This window comes from Coregonus lavaretus (genome assembly GCF_964263955.1).
Source record: "Coregonus lavaretus genome assembly, chromosome: 8".
NCBI lineage: Eukaryota > Metazoa > Chordata > Actinopteri > Salmoniformes > Salmonidae > Coregonus > Coregonus lavaretus.
Genome location: NC_139995.1, coordinates 20,637,597 through 20,656,778, shown reverse-complemented (window position 1 = coordinate 20,656,778; position 19,182 = coordinate 20,637,597). Strand labels below are relative to the sequence as shown.

The following is a 19,182-nucleotide window of genomic DNA, read 5'->3' as shown; positions in this document are numbered from 1 at the left end:
ATGCAAAGCTTTCAGAAATCAAAATCGACAATTACAGGGATAAATAAAGGGAGTCAAAGAGTGAGGAATGTACTCCTGGTATAATAATTCAGTTTTTTTAAAGAATAAGCAAGTGATGGAGATCTCTTTCTAAACTGTGTGTCTGTGGTGTTAGCCTGCTCTCTGTTTCAGAAGGTATTAGCCAAGTTAAGAGCTGGGGGTAAATGATCTAATCCACTGGGTGACCTCCAATGGTTCTCTCCTCATCTATATTTATATGACAGCGCTGCACTAATTTTGGCGAGTAAATCAGCGTACACATTTTTCTCTGACCTCTACCTCGCTTCTGAATTAAACAATATCAACGTCAAAGCCCACTTTAACAAGCCTTAAATTCCACAGTCCAATCCATCAGCCAGGTTATTTCTGACACACCGTAGAAAGAGCATGAAATAAGGCAATTATTGAACCATCCAGCCCATTTACACGGCTACCATAGGCCACCACCATAGAGATCTGGGGAAGAAGCTGGACTTGTTCAGAACACGACACTGCAATGGGAAAGCCAAACAAGGTGATACCTAACCACATATGACTTGTAGCAACTTACTGATACCCATTTCAGACAGAAGATGTGGTATGTTAGCTGTAAAAAATATAAGACAATGCTTATATGCTCTTCAAACAGCCCCTTAATTCCCAATTATTTGCAGGTATAACCCTTTTAGGGCTCAAGACACACCAATAACGTTGCTGGCCAAGAGTGCTTAGCACCTCTAAACAGTGCTGGACGTAATTTGCGAACCTGACTGCACACTGATTTTCCATGTAGAATCGCGTGAAAATGTCTGCAGTCCGCCGTCTACAGCGAGCCTTTATACATATCAGTGGGTAACTGGCAAATTGGGAGGGGTGGGGGGTGTTGTTAAACCATTGGGGCTGTTTGCAGTTCAAATTAGAGAGAGGTTAAACAATGGAAGTGTTAATGAATTGACCTGCAAGAAAGCAGAGAACACTTCACACAGACCCGATACCTGTATTTTGGTTACAGGGTCTATAAAAATGCAAAATGTAGGTGGCTTTTACTTTCCATGTTTTTTTTCTCTCCCCCTACCCCTTTCATATATACAAAAAAGCTAATATAAAAATGCAGACATTACCGTTAGTGGGATTTTGGTCTGATGAAAGGGATATTAGTTACTGTATCCAATTTCTTTCTAAGCTAGTAGCCTCGTCAGTGGGACAGAACATAATTAGTATAATAGCAGCCAAATTCATAGGCCTATGCTACAAATTAAACACATCTGGTTAGTAGGCTATATAATCAGTTCAATGTCAATAACTTAGCTTATAATTTAAATTTGATCACAAACTGTTTATATTTTTTTCGTTGATTGGGGAAAAACAGCTAGCAATCAAGAGAAAATGTCGCTCTCAAAAAGTCTCAAAAGAAAGGTGGATAATGAAAATAGAAGTTTCAGGGAAGAATGGACAGAGAAATTGGCATTCTTACCATATTTCACCAATATCATACCAGAGTGTCTTGTTTGCAACGAAACGGTTGCTGTTTGCAAATAATTAAATCTTAGACGTCCTTATGAATCTAAGAATGGCACTTTCAATACTTACCTTTCCACCCAGACAGAGGCTTGACCGACACAGAAAAATTTAAGCTTCAACTGCTGGCTACTCGTCCTTCGCTTAACCCAATAACAGAAGTGCTTCCCAAAAGCTGCCTGGGTTTAAACATCTTCTCTTTTCAGAAAGTGAAAAGCTCAATTAATAGTGACAGAATAGCGAAGTCTATTTTTTGTCTCCTCCAATACTGAAGGCTGCAGCTCAGCTTCAGAATGTCAGAGACTAACCAATATATCCCCACAGGCCAATGCATCGGAGTCACGTCTTTTGCGGGCATTTTAAAGCTTGTTTATAGCATAAGTTAAGCATTGTTATAGAACGCTATATATAATCTGGATACTTTTTTTTTATTTCAAAACCTAACAATAGGTACAGTGGGGGAAAAAAGTATTTAGTCAGCCACCAATTGTGCAAGTTCTCCCACTTAAAAAGATGAGAGAGGCCTGTAATTTTCATCATAGGTACACGTCAACTATGACAGACAAATTGAGAAAAAAAAATCCAGAAAATCACACCTACAAATAAGCAAGATTTCTGGCTCTCACAGACCTGTAACTTCTTCTTTAAGAGGCTCCTCTGTCCTCCACTCGTTACCTGTATTAATGGCACCTGTTTGAACTTGTTATCAGTATAAAAGACACCTGTCCACAACCTCAAACAGTCACACTCCAAACTCCACTATGGCCAAGTCCAAAGAGCTGTCAAAGGACACCAGAAACAACATTTTTGACCTGCACCAGGCTGGGAAGACTGAATCTGCATTAGGTAAGCAGCTTGGTTTGAAGAAATCAACTGTGGGAGCAATTATTAGGAAATGGAAGACATACAAGACCACTGATAATCTCCCTCGATCTGGGGCTCCACGCAAGATCTCACCCCGTGGGGTCAAAATGATCACAAGAACGGTGAGCAAAAATCCCAGAACCACACGGGGGGACCTAGTGAATGACCTGCAGAGAGCTGGGACCAAAGTAACAAAGCCTACCATCAGTAACACACTACGCCGCCAGGGACTCAAATCCTGCAGTGCCAGACGTGTCCCCCTGCTTAAGCCAGTACATGTCCAGGCCCATCTGAAGTTTGCTAGAGAGCATTTGGATGATCCAGAAGAGGATTGGGAGAATGTCATATGGTCAGATGAAACCAAAATAGAACTTTTTGGTAAAAACTCAACTCGTCGTGTTTGGAGGACAAAGAATGCTGAGTTGCATCCAAAGAACACCATACCTACTGTGAAGCATGGGGGTGGAAACATCATGCTTTGGGGCTGTTTTTCTGAAAGGGACCAGGACGACTGATCCGTGTAAAGGAAAGAATGAATGGGGCCATGTATCGTGAGATTTTGAGTGAAAACCTCCTTCCATCAGCAAGGGCATTGAAGATGAAACGTGGCTGGGTCTTTCAGCATGACAATGATCCCAAACACACCGCCCGGGCAACGAAGGAGTGAGAAGCATTTCAAGGTCCTGGAGTGGCCTAGCCAGTCTCCAGATCTCAACCCCATAGAAAATCTTTGGAGGGAGTTGAAAGTCCGTGTTGCCCAGCGACAGCCCCAAAACATCACTGCTTTAGAGGAGATCTGCATGGAGGAATGGGCCAAAATACCAGCAACAGTGTGTGAAAACCTTGTGAAGACTTACAGAAAATGTTTGACCTGTGTCATTGCCAACAAAGGGTATATAACAAATTATTGAGAAACTTTTGTTATTGACCAAATACTTATTTTCCACCATAATTTGCAAATAAATTCATTAAAAATCCTACAATGTGATTTTCTGGATTTTTTTTCCTAATTTTGTCTGTCACAGTTGACGTGTACCTATGATGAAAATTACATGCCTCTCTCACTTTTTAAGTGGGAGAACTTGCACAATTGGTGGCTGACTAAATACTTTTTCCCCCCACTGAATCCTTTTTGCCCTTGTCTTTAACAAAGGGTATGACATACCCTCAGTCAATTCGACCACTGGTTTTAACCGAACACACCAAGCCCTTCACAGACACTGAGGTAATTAAGTAATGCATGGAGACAGTATTGGAGGATTTGGCTATGCCGACAAATCTATGGATAGCATAATTGCGTCTGTCAAACAGGTAGGCCTACCGCATATAATTTTTTTATAGGAAGAAATAGGCTCCAACAAAGCCCTGTTGTAGTTTGTGAAGTTTGTTTGATTATGCCGAGGCCGCGCCAAAGCTGTCTGCCCGCTTGCCTTTTTAGTTGACTTTCTCCTGTAATCTCGCTCTTCATTAACTGACGTTAATGATTTAAAAAGTGTCTGTCTCATGACATTGTAATACATTTGGTCTCCAGTGTACGGGCTACAGAAAAACCACATAGGCTACTACTCTTTCTACTGTAGGCTACATGATTGATGTTAGATTAATTTGACAGAGCGTTGGTGGAGCACCGCAGTGCTGCATCTCTCCAACAGCACCCTGGAGAGGTGCGCTGGGCATGGACAAGCTACTTATTTTGCGCCCCTGCCTGTTAAAGTGGGCACTGCTTATCATGGGGCGGCAACCGAAAATAGCCCTTATGGCACTGCGTGAGAGAAGTTATCATTGCTTTTGGGCAGAATAATGGTGAGGTGTTATGTGTTGTTGGAGGTGCGTCTTGGTCAGTTTAGCTCGGAAAATGCCGCCCTAGTCAATCTGCGGCTCTAGGAGGCTGCCTAATCCTGCCTAATGGGTGTGTGAGAGAAAGTAAGCGAGAGTGTGAGAATATGTATGTGCATTTATGCATAAGTCTTGTGGGAGGGCATTTTATTCAATGCTTCTCTGTCTACAGTACGTGTGTTGGTGTAACTCACATGGAGGTGGCAGTTGATCTGGTGGGTGTGGGTGTACTATTCGATCTTGTGACAGATAATCCATCAGAGACAGTCTGTCTGAGAGGGATAGATTTAATCTCTCTCCCTCACTTTCTTAACAGCTCACTCCACTCCGGCCCATGAAGGACAGTCACTCCTCTCCTCCTGGGACACATACATGGAGATTTATTAGAAGAGCTTTGGACTAAATGTACAGTGGGGAGAACAAGTATTTGAAACACTGCCGATTTTGCAGGTTTTCCTACTTACAAAGCATGTAGAGGTCTGTAATTTTTATCATAGGTACACTTCAACTGTGAGAGATGGAATCTAAAACAAAAATCCAGAAAATCACATTGTATGATTTTTAAGTAATTAATTTGCATTTTATTGCATGACATAAGTATTTGATCACCTACCAACCAGTAAGAATTCCGGCTCTCACAGACATGTTAGTTTTTACATTTACATTACATTTTAGTCATTTAGCAGACGCTCTTATCCAGAGCGACTTACATTATCTTAAAAAAAACAAAAATTATACTGGCCCCCCGTGGGAATTGAACCCACAACCCTGGCGTTGCAAACGCCATGCTCTACATCCCTGCCGGCCACTCCCTCCCCTACCCTGGACGACGCTGGGCCAATTGTGCGCCCCCCCATGGGTCTCCCGGTCGTGGCCGGCAACGACAGAGCCTGGATTCGAACCAGGATCTCTAGTGGCACAGCTAGCACTGCGATGCAGTGCCTTAGACCACTGCGCCACTCGGGAGACTTTAAGAAGCCCTCCTGTTCTCCACTCATTACCTGTATTAACTGCACCTGTTTGAACTCGTTACCTGTATAAAAGACACATGTCCACACACTCAATCAAACAGACTCCAACCTCTCCACAATGGCCAAGACAAGAGAGCTGTGTAAGGACATCAGGGATAAAATTGTAGACCTGCACAAGGCTGGGATGGGCTACAGGACAATAGGCAAGCAGCTTGGTGAGAAGGCAACAACTGTTGGCGCAATTATTAGAAAATGGAAGAAGTTCAAGATGACGGTCAATCACCCTCGGTCTGGGGCTCCATGCAAGATCTCACCTCGTGGGGCATCAATGATCATGAGGAAGGTGAGGGATCAGCCCAGAACTACACGGCAGGACCTGGTCAATGACCTGAAGAGAGCTGGGACCACAGTCTCAAAGAAAACTATTAGTAACACACTACGCCGTCATGGATTAAAATCATGCAGCGCATGCAAGGTCCCCCTGCTCAAGCCAGCGCATGTCCAGGCCCGTCTGAAGTTTGCCAATGACCATCTGGATGATCCAGAGGAGGAATAGAAGAAGGTCATGTGGTCTGAAGAGACAAAAATATAGCCTTTTGGTCTAAACTCCACTCGCCATGTTTGGAGGAAGAAGGAGGATGAGTGACCCCAAGAACATCATCCCAACCGTGAAGCATGGAGGTGGAAACATCATTCTTTGGGGATGCTTTTCTGCAAAGGGGACAGGACGACTACACCGTATTAAAGGTAGGATGGATGGGGTCATGTATCGCGAGATCTTGGCCAACAACCTCCTTCCCTCAGTAAGAGCATTGAAGATGGGTCGTGGCTGGGTCTTCCAGCATGACAACGACCCGAAACACACAGCCAGGGCAACTAAGGAGTGGCTCCGTAAGAAGCATCTCAAGGTCCTGGAGTGGCCTAGCCAGTCTCCAGACCTGAACCCAATAGAAAATCTTTGGAGGGAGCTGAAAGTCCGTATTGCCCAGCGACAGCCCCGAAACCTGAAGGATCTGGAGAAGGTCTGTATGGAGGAGTGGGCCAAAATCCCTGCTGCAGTGTGTGCAAACCTGGTCAAGACCTACAGGAAACGTATGATCTCTGTAATTGCAAACAAAGGTTTCTGTACCAAATATTAAGTTCTGCTTTTCTGATGTATCAAATACTTATGTCATGCAATAAAATGCAAATTCATTACTTTAAAATCATACAATGTGATTTTCTGGATTTTTGTTTTAGATTCCGTCTCTCACAGTTGAAGTGTACCTATGATAAAAAATTACAGACCTCTACATGATTTGTAAGTAGGAAAACCTGCAAAATCGGCAGTGTATCAAATACTTGTCCTCCCCACTGTATGTACTAACACATTTATTAAAAGCTTTGGATCTGAAATGTATCCAGTCAGGTTCAGTCTTCACCAAGGTTAGACACAAAAATAGGTGTATATGACAACTATGTAGGAAACTAAAACCAGATTAGCCACACATACACACAGCATATAATGAATTTACACAGACACAATTCATGAAATAGTCACCTTTATTAAGATCTCAAATTATTCATACAGTACAGCTGGCCTAATCTCAACTGGTCGACATACATTAATGTTTATAAAAAGCAAATTACAATGACGTTTCATTTAAATAATATCTCTAACACGTTGGTCATGTGACAGTGTTGGCTGGTTGGCCTCATGAAGTAGGCACAGATGACTGATCAAAAGGTATATCCACTGAGTATACAAAACATTAAGAACACCTGCTCTTTCCATGACAGCCTGACCAGGTGAAAGCTATGATCCCTTACTGATGTCACTTGTTAAATCCACTTCAATCTGTATAGACGAAGGGGAGGAGACAGGATAAAGGAGGATTTTCAAACCTTGAGATAATTGAGACATGGACTGTGTATGTGTGCCATTCAGAGGGTGAATGGGCAAGACAAAATATTTTAGTGCCTTTGAACGGGGTATGATAGTAGGTTTGTGTCAAGATCTGCGAGGCTGCTGGGTTTTTCACACTCAATAGTTTCCCATGTGTATCAAGAATGGTCCACCACCCAAAGGACTTCCAGCCAACTTGACACAACTGTTGGAAGCATTGGACTCAACATGGGCCAGCATCCATGTGGAATGCTTTCGACAGGGGGGGGGGGGGGGGGGGGATTCCTAATGCTTTTTATACTCAGTGTAGATCAAAGTAGCACTTTAAAATCATATACTTTGAATTACAAAATTAACAGCACAATAACATTTATAGAAGTTGTTTCAAACATAATACTCATCATGTATGAGATTTAGAGTGACCCTTGTGTTGCGATTTCACATACTAAGGAGCTCTGATTAAGGCATCAATAACCTGGACTTCAACCAAGGCAAACCCGTGAGGTCACCTACTACAACACAAAGATAACACAAAACAAAACAACATACATCAAACGCTGCTCTCTAATACTCCAGGTGTATCACGTTAGCTACACACCACCGAGCATTTCCTGAATAAGGTGATATTTTTCTAATGATTTCACAGTGATGGTAATGGCATATGCAAATCCAGTCTGGAACCTGTCATTTAGTTTATTAAGTCCATGTCATTCATTTTGTGTTATATGGTTTGATAAAACAATAATACCATTTTATGCTTGATTCTATGAAAAGGTAACCATATAGCTAGAGAAACACAGTTACATTTCTCAGCCTATCAAAATGGAATGCACAATTAAGGAGTCAGGAGTCAAGTCATTTCCAATATAAATATTGCAGTTATTCATGATAAGACAGGAAGGTGAAAGGTGGGATAGGGCTGAAGGGTTAGTGTACATGCCCTGTGCTGTGGAACAGGACAGGGGGATCAGAGCCAGCATGGTTGGTTTGGGTGGAGTGAGGGGGGGGGAACAGGGTGCTCAGAACGAAAGGGCTGGTCAGGGTTATGGAAGGCTTGAGGGCCTCTACTTCTTGGCAATGGCGGCCACAGCTTTCTTGGCAGCGTCTTCCAGGTCATTGGCGGCTACAATGGGCAGTCCACTCTCTGACAGGATCCTCTTGGCCTCCTGCACATTGGTCCCTAGAACACACACAGTTAGTGAATAGCCGATGACATAGAAATATGCATCTCACTCAGCTACACCCAACTGACTAAAAATACACAGAACACAGGAGAAATTAACTTAACCCAATGACAGATGCACCAAGAGAAGGATGAATGGCATACTTTATTGGTAAAATAAAACACTTTGTCTGTGAAGGAGTGTGAAAGCCAGTGGTCTTGAAAAGGGCAGAGGGAGTGTACTGTCTTCCATTGGCTGCAGTGGAGGTCAGAGGAGGCAGGCAGGCAGCTGGTGGGGTCTCAGCTGATCTGATCATGCCCCAGTGGAGCTCTAACCATGCAGACACACCCTGAGTCACTATAACCCTGAGGCCTACACTGGTTAACCAACAAAGCAATGATAGAGAGACAGAGAGAGAGCGAGAGAGAGCGCTTACGTACACACTGGTCTCTGCTCTCCCTTCGAAAAAACTGAAGAGAAAAAAACACTAGAAAAAGCCAAATAACAGAAAGAGGCCAGCTGTTTGTGTGGTGTTCACTGATTCAGTGATTTCACAGGTGAGAACGGTACTGCAGGGAGGAGGGAATTTACATAACGCAGGTGTTCCACATTACTACAGTGTGCCTGTGTGTCCACGCATCAGCCTGGCTCTCCTGGCTGGTGTGTAATTAAGATTGCATGATGTGTGAAATCTCAGGAGATTGGCTGTCTAATCAATAGCAGCAGGAATTATATTACCGCTGCCTCTTAACTCCTAATATTTCATCAGTTTTGTCCAGTGAGAAAATAAGTCATTCTAAACACATTTCTTGAGTTCTGCACAAAACAATCAATTGTATGACCTAATTAGAGGGGAAGGCCATGGGAAGACACACAGCAAATAGGGTATCCAAAGTAATTTTCTAACCAAATAGCATAGCATATTATCCTCCGTCCTTTGTTATATCTTTATCTCAAAGGGCACTGCTTTCACTTATCAACTTCATTTGGATTGACAAATCACAGAGATCATATTTCTGTGGAGCACATGGAGAGAGCAGATAGCATAGCAGTTAAGAGCGTTGGGCCAGTAATCAAAAGTTTTCTGGTTTGAATCTCCGAGCCTACTAGGTGACACATCTGTCGATGTGCCCTTGAGCTTGCTCCTGTAAGTCACTCTGGATAAGAGAGTCTGCTAAATGACTAAAATGTCAAATGCTACGTTATCAGCTGGTTAACAAATACAATCTGAGACAACAAACATTCCTTTGAATCTTTATATGGGTCTTCACACTGTGCTGCTATACAATTGGGTTCTATACAGATTTTTTTTTTGGACATAAATACTGTATAAGGAATATACTTGCTGGCTCTGTCTGGAATCCTAGAACTGTAATTTCTAGATCTAACACCAACAGACACTTTCTAAGAATTTCACCATACATAGGATTCAACAAACACACAGCTGGCCAAAAAACACACATTGCGTGTGTGTTTCAGTGCCTCTGTGTGACTGCGGAGGGTGTGTGTGGAAAGAGTGCAGTTCCGGAGTGAGCAGCAGGGAGCAGTGTCTGTCTGTCTGCCTCTGTCTACAGCAGCAGTCCAGCCTACTGATCTTGTTCAGGTGGTGTGGTTTCACCTACAGCCACTAGGTGCTGCCAGAGACCTACTCACAGTCTGGCCTAGAGGAAACACCAGCAGAGACCTGTCCCTTTAAGAAGATACACATTATATACAATTTCAGTAATCTTTCAGCAGGAAGGAACATTCACAATGTTACAGATATAAATATCATACAGAATGGACAGAATGGAATGAGTTGTACTATGTGGAATAAAGAACTGTTAGCTCTACGCAACACATAATTGCAGTGTACTGAATGACCATACATGGTCAATGCATCCTCCCAAATACAGTACAAATGGTGTGTTAATGCAGTCTGTGTGATGTGATGACTGGCCATGTCCAGTACCTTCAGCTAGGATGTCTGGGGTCTCAGCCTCCCTCCTGTGGCTGTAGAAGCGGGATCTAAACAGGGCACTGGGACAGAGTAGGAGCTACACTGGCACCAAGAGCACCATGAGACCCAGCCCAAGCCAGCCCTGCTTGAGTTTCCATCTGATTATGATAATTCTCCTAAATCAGGCTGTAGCAGGGGCCTATTGTACCCTGGAGGACTGTCCTGCTGAGGGGACTACACCGCCACAGCCACATTCTGGGACCTGGAGGAGAGAGGGTGGAACCCATGCTCTCTTTCTCTCACTCTACAATTCAAATTACTCAGAGGCTATAGTTCCTTCCCTAAGTATGCATGTTTGAGTGTCTGAGAGAGTGTGTGTTATAGCGATAAAGGGAGAGACGAGAGTGAGAGTTTATGTTTGCGGTAGTGCGCATATGATAGGCATGCTGGCATGTCTGAGTGTGTGTGGTCTGTACTTTTTTATTTTATTTTATTTGTTAAAGTAATTTAGCAGACGCTCTTATCCAGAGAGACTTACAGTTAGTGAGTGCATACATTTTTATTTTTTTCATACATGGCAGCAGTAGCTCTATTTAAACTATAACGATTTTGTCAGGACTGACGGAGCCATTTCGACCTCTGCAGGACCACTAGTCCATTTCTTAATTACATTGGGAAACGGCTATATCCCCCCAATTTCCCTTTAAGGAGAGACTGGCTTCCATGCCCAGACAGACAAACAGACAGGCAACAACGTAATGGCTGTCTAAATAAATAGCAATGGAATGGCCTGAAGGGAATAATCACTTTTTCACTAGACCCTGTGGTGAGTTTAAGGGGACTTTTATTCACACACATAGACTCATGTATACACACAAACACATGACATAAAAAATGCACACGCACACTGAGGTCAGAGTCTCAGGGAGTACGCAGTAGTTCCTCATCGAGCACCTTACATTTAGTGTGTGTGTTTGTGTGTATATACACAGCTCATTCGGAAAGTATTCAGACCCCTTCACTTTTTCCACATTTTGTTAGGTTACAGCTTTATTCTAAAATGGATTACATTTTTCCAGGCTGTCATGTGCCTTTTACGGAGGAGTTGCTTCCGTCTGGCCACTCCACCATAAAGGCCTGATTGGTGGAGTGCTGCAGAGATGGTTGTCCTTCTGGAAGGTTCTCCCATCTCCACAGAGGAACTCTGGAGCTCTGTCAGAGTGACCATCGGGTTCTTGGTCACCTCCCTGACCAAGGCTCTTCTCCCCTGATTGCTCAGTTTGACCGGGCGGCCAGCTCTAGGAAGAGTCTTAGTGGTTCCAAACTTCTCAATTTATGAATGATGGCGGCCACTGTGTTCTTGGGGACCTTCAACGCTGCAGACATGTTTTGGTACCCTTCCCAGATCTGTGCCTCGACACAATCCTGTCTCGGAGTTCTACGGACAATTCCTTCGACCTCATGGCTTGGTTTTTGCTCTGACATGCACTGTCAACTGTGGGACCTTACATAGACAGGTGTGTGCCTTTCCAAATCATGTCTAATCAATTGAATTTACCACATGTGGACTCCAATGAAGTTGTAGAAACATCTCAAGGATGATCATTGGAAACAGGATGCATCTGAGCTCAATTTCGAGTCTCATAGCAAGGTGCCTGAATACTTATGTAAAAACTGTTTTCGCTTTGTCATTATTGGGTATTGTGTGTGGATTGATTAGGGAAAAACTAATTGTATCCACTTTAGAATAAGGCAGTAATGTAAGAAAATGTGGGAAAAAGTCAAGGGGTCTGAATACTTTCCGAATGCACTGTATTGCTACCTGAATTGGTGAGCCTGACAACCAGGTAATCAGCAGTGTCCATCAATAAACTAATGACCAATTAATGAAAGCCTGTCCATTCATACAATATTAACCACTGGCATCAACCTTCTAACTCCACACCTTGTGGCACTCAGCCCTCAATAGAGAATTCAGAAAACAGCCAACCCCCACCTGTGGCAAATGGAGGTAGGCAGAGAAAAGGCTTGCCAATTAAAAGTGGTGGAGTTAATCTTTGCTGATCCTGTTGAAGAGCTGCCTGCCATTATGGCAGCTAGCTTAGTTGATTGATTCTCACCAATCCCTCTCTCTGATGCCCCTGCTGTAATGACCACAGCTAAACCAAGGATTAAACACCACCAGGGCTCTGTTTCAACCCAATGGTCATCATGACCTTCTGAGCCAGTCCCCAATTTGAGAGCCAGGGACCGTTTGTTGCATGTTTGTGAAAAGTGAAACCGCCAATTAATGTTCTATTTTTGTGTCTTCCAGGAAAACATATTGGCAGAGTGAACACAAACACACATAACACATGTATGTGTGTGTGGTCAAAGCAGTATCGACCACACGGAATGCCGCTTCCTCCATTTAGGGATTTCAACCCCATCTATGGATTTTAAAGGGGAACTGCCTCCTAGAACCAACTTATCTGGTTATAACGGCCTATGTGGCATTGATATGAGACAGAAACATAATTCTAGTATCAAAATTGACTACAAAGTGTAAATAGGATAATGTTGGTCATAAAGTCAGTCTAGTCCAATACTAGATTTGGAAGTGAGTGCGTCACAACATGTATGGATGGGTTGGGTATGGATCACTTTTGCCAGTGATGTTCAATTGTCCAGAGACATCAAGGTGTTGTCCACCCCCAACTGCCATGTGTTGTGGACATGTTGTCAAGTCTGCAACGCACGCACACTTGCTCGGCATTGGAGTGAAAATGAGCTTCCATAAAGTTGGTGCAAACTTCTAAAACATTCAACAATATTGTGCAAGATGGCAAGGAATGGATTACATACAACAAATGTAACAAACATACAACATGATAGCTGTGACTTGTGTGTGGTGAATAGCTAGCTGGCTAGCTATGATACTGTAATGTAACTAGCTAAATACATAGCCTCTCCCTAATGTGTAAAATGACGTAATGTCATAGAAAGGAAGGTTTGCATAGCTAATGTTGCACCTGACGATAAGGTTTGATAGGATGTAACGTTATCCAGCTTGCTATCAATAATGTTTCAACTCAAACTGGCTAGGTAAGAAGATCCATGCTAGCTAATGTTAGCTATGCAAATTAGGTAGCTAGCTACTTTTATGAGAACAGGCATGTTGTTAGAGTTAGCACTTGCTCTCGATAACTCAGGCCCTGGGGGCATTCTGCCATTATTGTAATGGAACTGGGAGTCATGATCAAGGGCTAGGGTAGAGATAGCTAGCTAGCATTCGGGGGCTTCGTCTGCTACTAGTGCAACATGCCTGTTCTCATAAAAGTCTATTGTGTATTTTGTTGGACAAAACTAAATTAAGGATGGTCTAGTCTGAGTACCAGTCTTTTTAGCTAAAAAGCTACAAGTACGTGTCTGCAAGCATTCAGCAACAATGTTACACTGCTGGTTGCCTGAATCTAGTCTGTACTTAGTCAATTTATTAGTATAACTACTTCCAAACTAGATAAGTTATTTTTATTGCTATACGTTTATTGAGTGATGATATATTATTGCATTCACAGGCTACTTACAAAACCTGGTGGATTTGTTGTTTAGCAGTGTTGTGGGAACCCCCCTACTATATCAGGAGCAGAAGGCTGAGGCAGTACGTGGCCAGGCACCAGTCCCACTTCAGGTTGGTCACATTTGATCTGGTCATAGGTCAGAATACTATCACTTGTCTGTCCTGGAATTCACCTTACAATCATTGACAATGTAATCAGTGCTGTGTCTATCAACTTTACCTTGTTTTTATACAGATGGAGGACAGGAGAGATGGATTGTCATGGAATCCACTGACTAAAAGACAGGTTGATACAGATGTCTGAACTGGGAGAGACCTTGCACTCTGCATAACAATTATACAAAACATATCTATTACTTTTTATTATCTATTGTTATTATTGAATTGAATGGTGGGGGGACCCTGTGTATTCTTCAAACATGTCAGGGAACTGTCCTATATGGGACACCATACTAAGGGATGACGACTAACATGTACCAACAGACAACATGCTAATAGGTACACATTCTGTATCGGCTGTGAATGACAATAGAAAGGGAAAGAAAGATACAGTTGAAGTCGGAAGTTTACATACACTTAGGTTGGATTCATTAAAACTCGTTCTTCAACCACTCAAATCAAATCAAATTTTACTTGCCACATGCGCCGAATACAACAGTTGTAGACATTACAGTGCTTACATAAATGCTTACTTTCAAGCCCTTAACCAACAATGCAGTAAAAAAATTATAAAAGTAAAAAATAAAAAAAAAAAGTAAAAAAAAAAGGTATTTGTCGAGGTATTTGAGGTAATATGTACATGTGGGTAGAGTTAAAGTGACTACGCATAAATAATAAACAGAGTAGCAGCAGCGTAAAATTGGGGGATGGGGTGGGGGGCAGTGCAAATAGTCTGGGTAGCCATGATTAGCTGTTCAGGAGTCTTATGGCTTGGGGATAGAAGCTGTTGAGAAGCATTTTGGACCTAGACTTGGCGCTCTGGTACCGCTTGCTGTGCGGTAGCAGAGAGAACAGTCTATGACTAGGGTGGCTGGAGTCATTGACAATTTTTAGGGCCTTCCTCTGACACCGCCTGGTATAGAGGTCCTGGATGGCAGGAAGCTTGGCCCCAGTGATGTACTGGGCCGTACGCATCACCCTCTGTAGTGCCTTGCGGTCGGAGGCCGAGCAGTTGCCATACCAGGTGGTGATGCAACCAGTCAGAATGCTCTCGATGGTGCAGCTGTAAAACTTTTTGAGGATCTGAGGACCTATGCCAAATCTTTTCAGTCTGCTGAGGGGGAATAGGCTTTGTCGTGCCCTCCTCGCGACTGTCTTAGTGTGTTTGGACCATGACAGTTTGTTGGTGATGTGGACAGCAAGGAACTTGAAGCTCTCTACCTGTTCCACTACAGCCCCTTCAATGAGAATGGGGGCGTGCTCAGTCCTCTTTTTTTTCCTGTAGTCCACAATCATCTCCTTTGTCTTGATCACGTTGAGGGAGAGGTTGTTATCCTGGCACCACATGGCCAGGTCTCCGACCTCCTCCCTATAGACTGTCTCATCGTTGTCGGTGATCAGGCCTACCACAGTTTTTTTTTTTTTTTTTAGGGGGTAGATCAGCTTTAATATTGCCGATACATTTTAACTTCCATCAATGTAATTGTCTGCATCACTTCCAATCCACCAAAAGTTTTTTTTCTCTCGCAAATATATATAAATTGAGGGAAAAAAGTACTTGATCCCCTGCTGATTTTGTACGTTTGCCCACTGACAAAGACATGATCAGTCTATAATTTGAATGGTAGGTTTATTTGAACAGTGAGAGACAGAATAACAACCAAAAAATCCAGAAAAACGCATGTCAAAAATGTTATAAATTGATTTGCATTTTAATGAGGGAAATAAGTATTTGACCCCTCTTCAAAACATGACTTAGTACTTGGTGGCAAAACCCTTGTTGGCAATCAGAGGTCAGACGTTTCTTGTAGTTGGCCACCAGGTTTGCACACATCTCAGGAGGGATTTTGTTCCACTCCTCTTTGCAGATCTTCTCCAAGTCATTAAGGTTTCGAGGCTGACGTTTGGCAACTCGAACCTTCAGCTCCCTCCACAGATTTTCTATGGGATTAAGGTCTGGAGATTGGCTAGGCCACTCCTGGACCTTAATGTGCCTCTTCTTGAGCCACTCCTTTGTTGCCTTGGCTGTGTGTTTTGGGTCATTGTCATGCTGGAATACCCATCCACGACCCATTTTCAATGTCCTGGCTGAGGGAAGGAGGTTCTCACCCAAGATTTGACGGTACATGGCCCCGTCCATCGTCCCTTTGATGCGGTGAAGTTGTCCTGTCCCCTTAGCAGAAAAACACCCCCAAAGCATAATGTTTCCATCTCCATGTTTGACGGTGGGGATGGTGTTCTTGGGGTCATAGGCAGCATTCCTCCTCCTCCAAACACGGCGAGTTAAGTTGATGCCAAAGAGCTCGATTTTGGTCTCATTTGATCACAACACTTTCACCCAGTTCTCCTCTGAATCATTCAGATGTTCATTGGCAAACTTCAGACGGCCCAATATATGTGCTTTCTTGAGCAGGGGGACCTTGCGGGCGCTGCAGGATTTCAGTCCTTCATGGCGTAGTGTGTTACCAATTGTTTTCTTGGTGACTTTGGTCCCAGCTGCCTTGAGATCATTGACAAGATCCTTCCGTGTAGTTCTGTGCTGATTCCTCACCGTTCTGATGATCATTGCAACTCCACGAGGTGAGATCTTGCATGGAGCCCCAGGCCGAGGGAGATTGACAGTTCTTTTGTGTTTCTTCCATTTGCGAATAATCGCACCAACTGTTGTCACCTTCTCACCAAGCTGCTTGGCGACGGTCTTGTAGCCCATTCCAGCCTTGTGTAGGTCTACAATCTTGTCCCTGCCATCATTGGAGAGCTCTTTGGTCTTGGCCATGGTGGAGAGTTCGGAATCTGATTGATTGATTGCTTCTGTGGACAGGTGTCTTTTATACAGGTAACAAACAGATTAGGAGCACTGAGAGTGTGCTCCTAATCTCAGCTCGTTACCTGTATAAAAGACACCTTGGAGCCAGAAATCTTTCTGATTGAGAGGGGGTCAAATACTAATTTCCCTCATTAAAATGCAAATCAATTTATAACATTTTTGACATGCGTTTTTCTGGATTTTTTTGTTGTTATTCTGTCTCTCACTGTTGAAATAAACCTACCATTAAAATTATAGACTGATCATTTCTTTGTCAGTGGGCAAACGTACAAAATCAGCAGAGGATCAAATACTTTTATCCCTCACTGTATGTATGTATGTATGTATGTATGTATGTATGTATGTATGTATGTATGTATGTATGTATGTATGTAGGCTCGGGGAACAAAACATCGACATTTTGGGTCCATGGCCAGGAAACTCCCCAGACCTTAATCCCATTGAGAACTTGTGGTCAATCCTCAAGAGGCGGGTGGACAAACAAAAACCCACAAATTCTGACAAACTCCAAGCATTGATTATGAAAGAATGGGCTGCTATTAGTCAGGATGTGGCCCAGAAGTTAATTGACAGCATGCCAGGGTGGATTGCAGAGGTCTTGAAAAAGAAGGGTCAACACTGCAAATATTGACTCTTTGCATAAAATTAATGTAATTGTCAATAAAAGCCTTTGACACTGATGGAATGCTTGTAATTATACTTCAGTATACCATAGTAACATCTGACAAAATAATCTAAAAACACTGAAGCAGCAAACTTTGTGAAGACCAATACTTTTGACCACGACTGTATATATACACATACATACATACATACATACATACATACATACATACATACATACATACATACATACATACATACATACATACATACAGTGGGGAGAACAAGTATTTGATACACTGCCGATTTTGCAGGTTTTCCTACTTACAAAGCACGTAGAGGTCTGTCATTTTTATCATAGGTACACTTCAACTGTGAGAGACGGAATCTAAAACAATAAAATGCAAATTAATTACTTAAAAATCATACAATGTGATTTTCTGGATTTTTGTTTTAGATTCCGTCTCTCACAGTTGAAGTGTACCTATGATAACAATTACAGACCTCCACATGCTTTGTAAGTAGGAAAACCTGCAAAATCGGCAGTGTATCAAATACTTGTTCTCCCCACTGTATATACACATACATATATACACATACAGTGGGGAAAAAAAGTATTTTGTCAGCCACCAATTGTGCAAGTTCTCCCACTTAAAAAGATGAGAGAGGCCTGTAATTTTCATCATAGGTACACGTCAACTATGACAGACAAATTGAGAGAAAAAAAATCCAGAAAATCACATTGTAGGATTTTTAATGAATTTATTTGCAAATTATGGTGGAAAATAAGTATTTGGTCACCTACAAACAAGCAAGATTTCTGGCTCTCACAGACCTGTAACTTCTTCTTTAAGAGGCTCCTCTGTCCTCCACTCGTTACCTGTATTAATGGCACCTGTTTGAACTTGTTATCAGTATAAAAGACACCTGTCCACAACCTCAAACAGTCACACTCCAAACTCCACTATGGCCAAGACCAAAGAGCTGTCAAAGGACACCAGAAACAAAATTGTAGACCTGCACCAGGCTGGGAAGACTGAATCTGCAATAGGTAAGCAGCTTGGTTTGAAGAAATCAACTGTGGGAGCAATTATTAGGAAATGGAAGACATACAAGACCACTGATAATCTCCCTCGATCTGGGGCTCCACGCAAGATCTCACCCCGTGGGGTCAAAATGATCACAAGAACGGTGAGCAAAAATCCCAGAACCACACGGGGGGACCTAGTGAATGACCTGCAGAGAGCTGGGACCAAAGTAACAAAGCCTACCATCAGTAACACACTATGCCGCCAGGGACTCAAATCCTGCAGTGCCAGACGTGTCCCCCTGCTTAAGCCAGTACATGTCCAGGCCCGTCTGAAGTTTGCTAGAGTGCATTTGGATGATCCAGAAGAGGATTGGGAGAATGTCATATGGTCAGATGAAACCAAAATATAACTTTTTGGTAAAAACTCAACTCGTCGTGTTTGGAGGACAAAGAATGCTGAGTTGCATCCAAAGAACACCATACCTACTGTGAAGCATGGGGGTGGAAACATCATGCTTTGGGGCTGTTTTTCTGCAAAGGGACCAGGACGACTGATCCGTGTAAAGGAAAGAATGAATGGGGCCATATATCGTGAGATTTTGAATGAAAACCTCCTTCCATCAGCAAGGGCATTGAAGATGAAACGTGGCTGGGTCTTTCAGCATGACAATGATCCCAAACACACCGCCCGGGCAACGAATTAGTGGCTTCGTAAGAAGCATTTCAAGGTCCTGGAGTGGCCTAGCCAGTCTCCAGGTCTCAACCCCATAGAAAATCTTTAGAGGGAGTTGAAAGTCCGTGTTGCCCAGC

General features: G+C 42.9%; 1 protein-coding gene across 1 annotated transcript in view; it reads right to left on the bottom strand.

Annotated features, from left to right (window-relative positions):
• Positions 1-6,731: 6,731 nt before the first annotated feature.
• The window catches only part of LOC311133778 (succinate--CoA ligase [GDP-forming] subunit beta, mitochondrial-like), a 140,553-nt gene continuing 128,102 nt past the window's right edge, over positions 6,732-19,182 (bottom strand). The window contains exon 11 of the mRNA XM_084167336.1: positions 6,732-8,272. Coding sequence (XP_084023462.1) covers positions 8,157-8,272 — 116 coding nt within the window. The 3' untranslated portion in view covers positions 6,732-8,156. The remainder of the gene's footprint in view (positions 8,273-19,182) is intronic.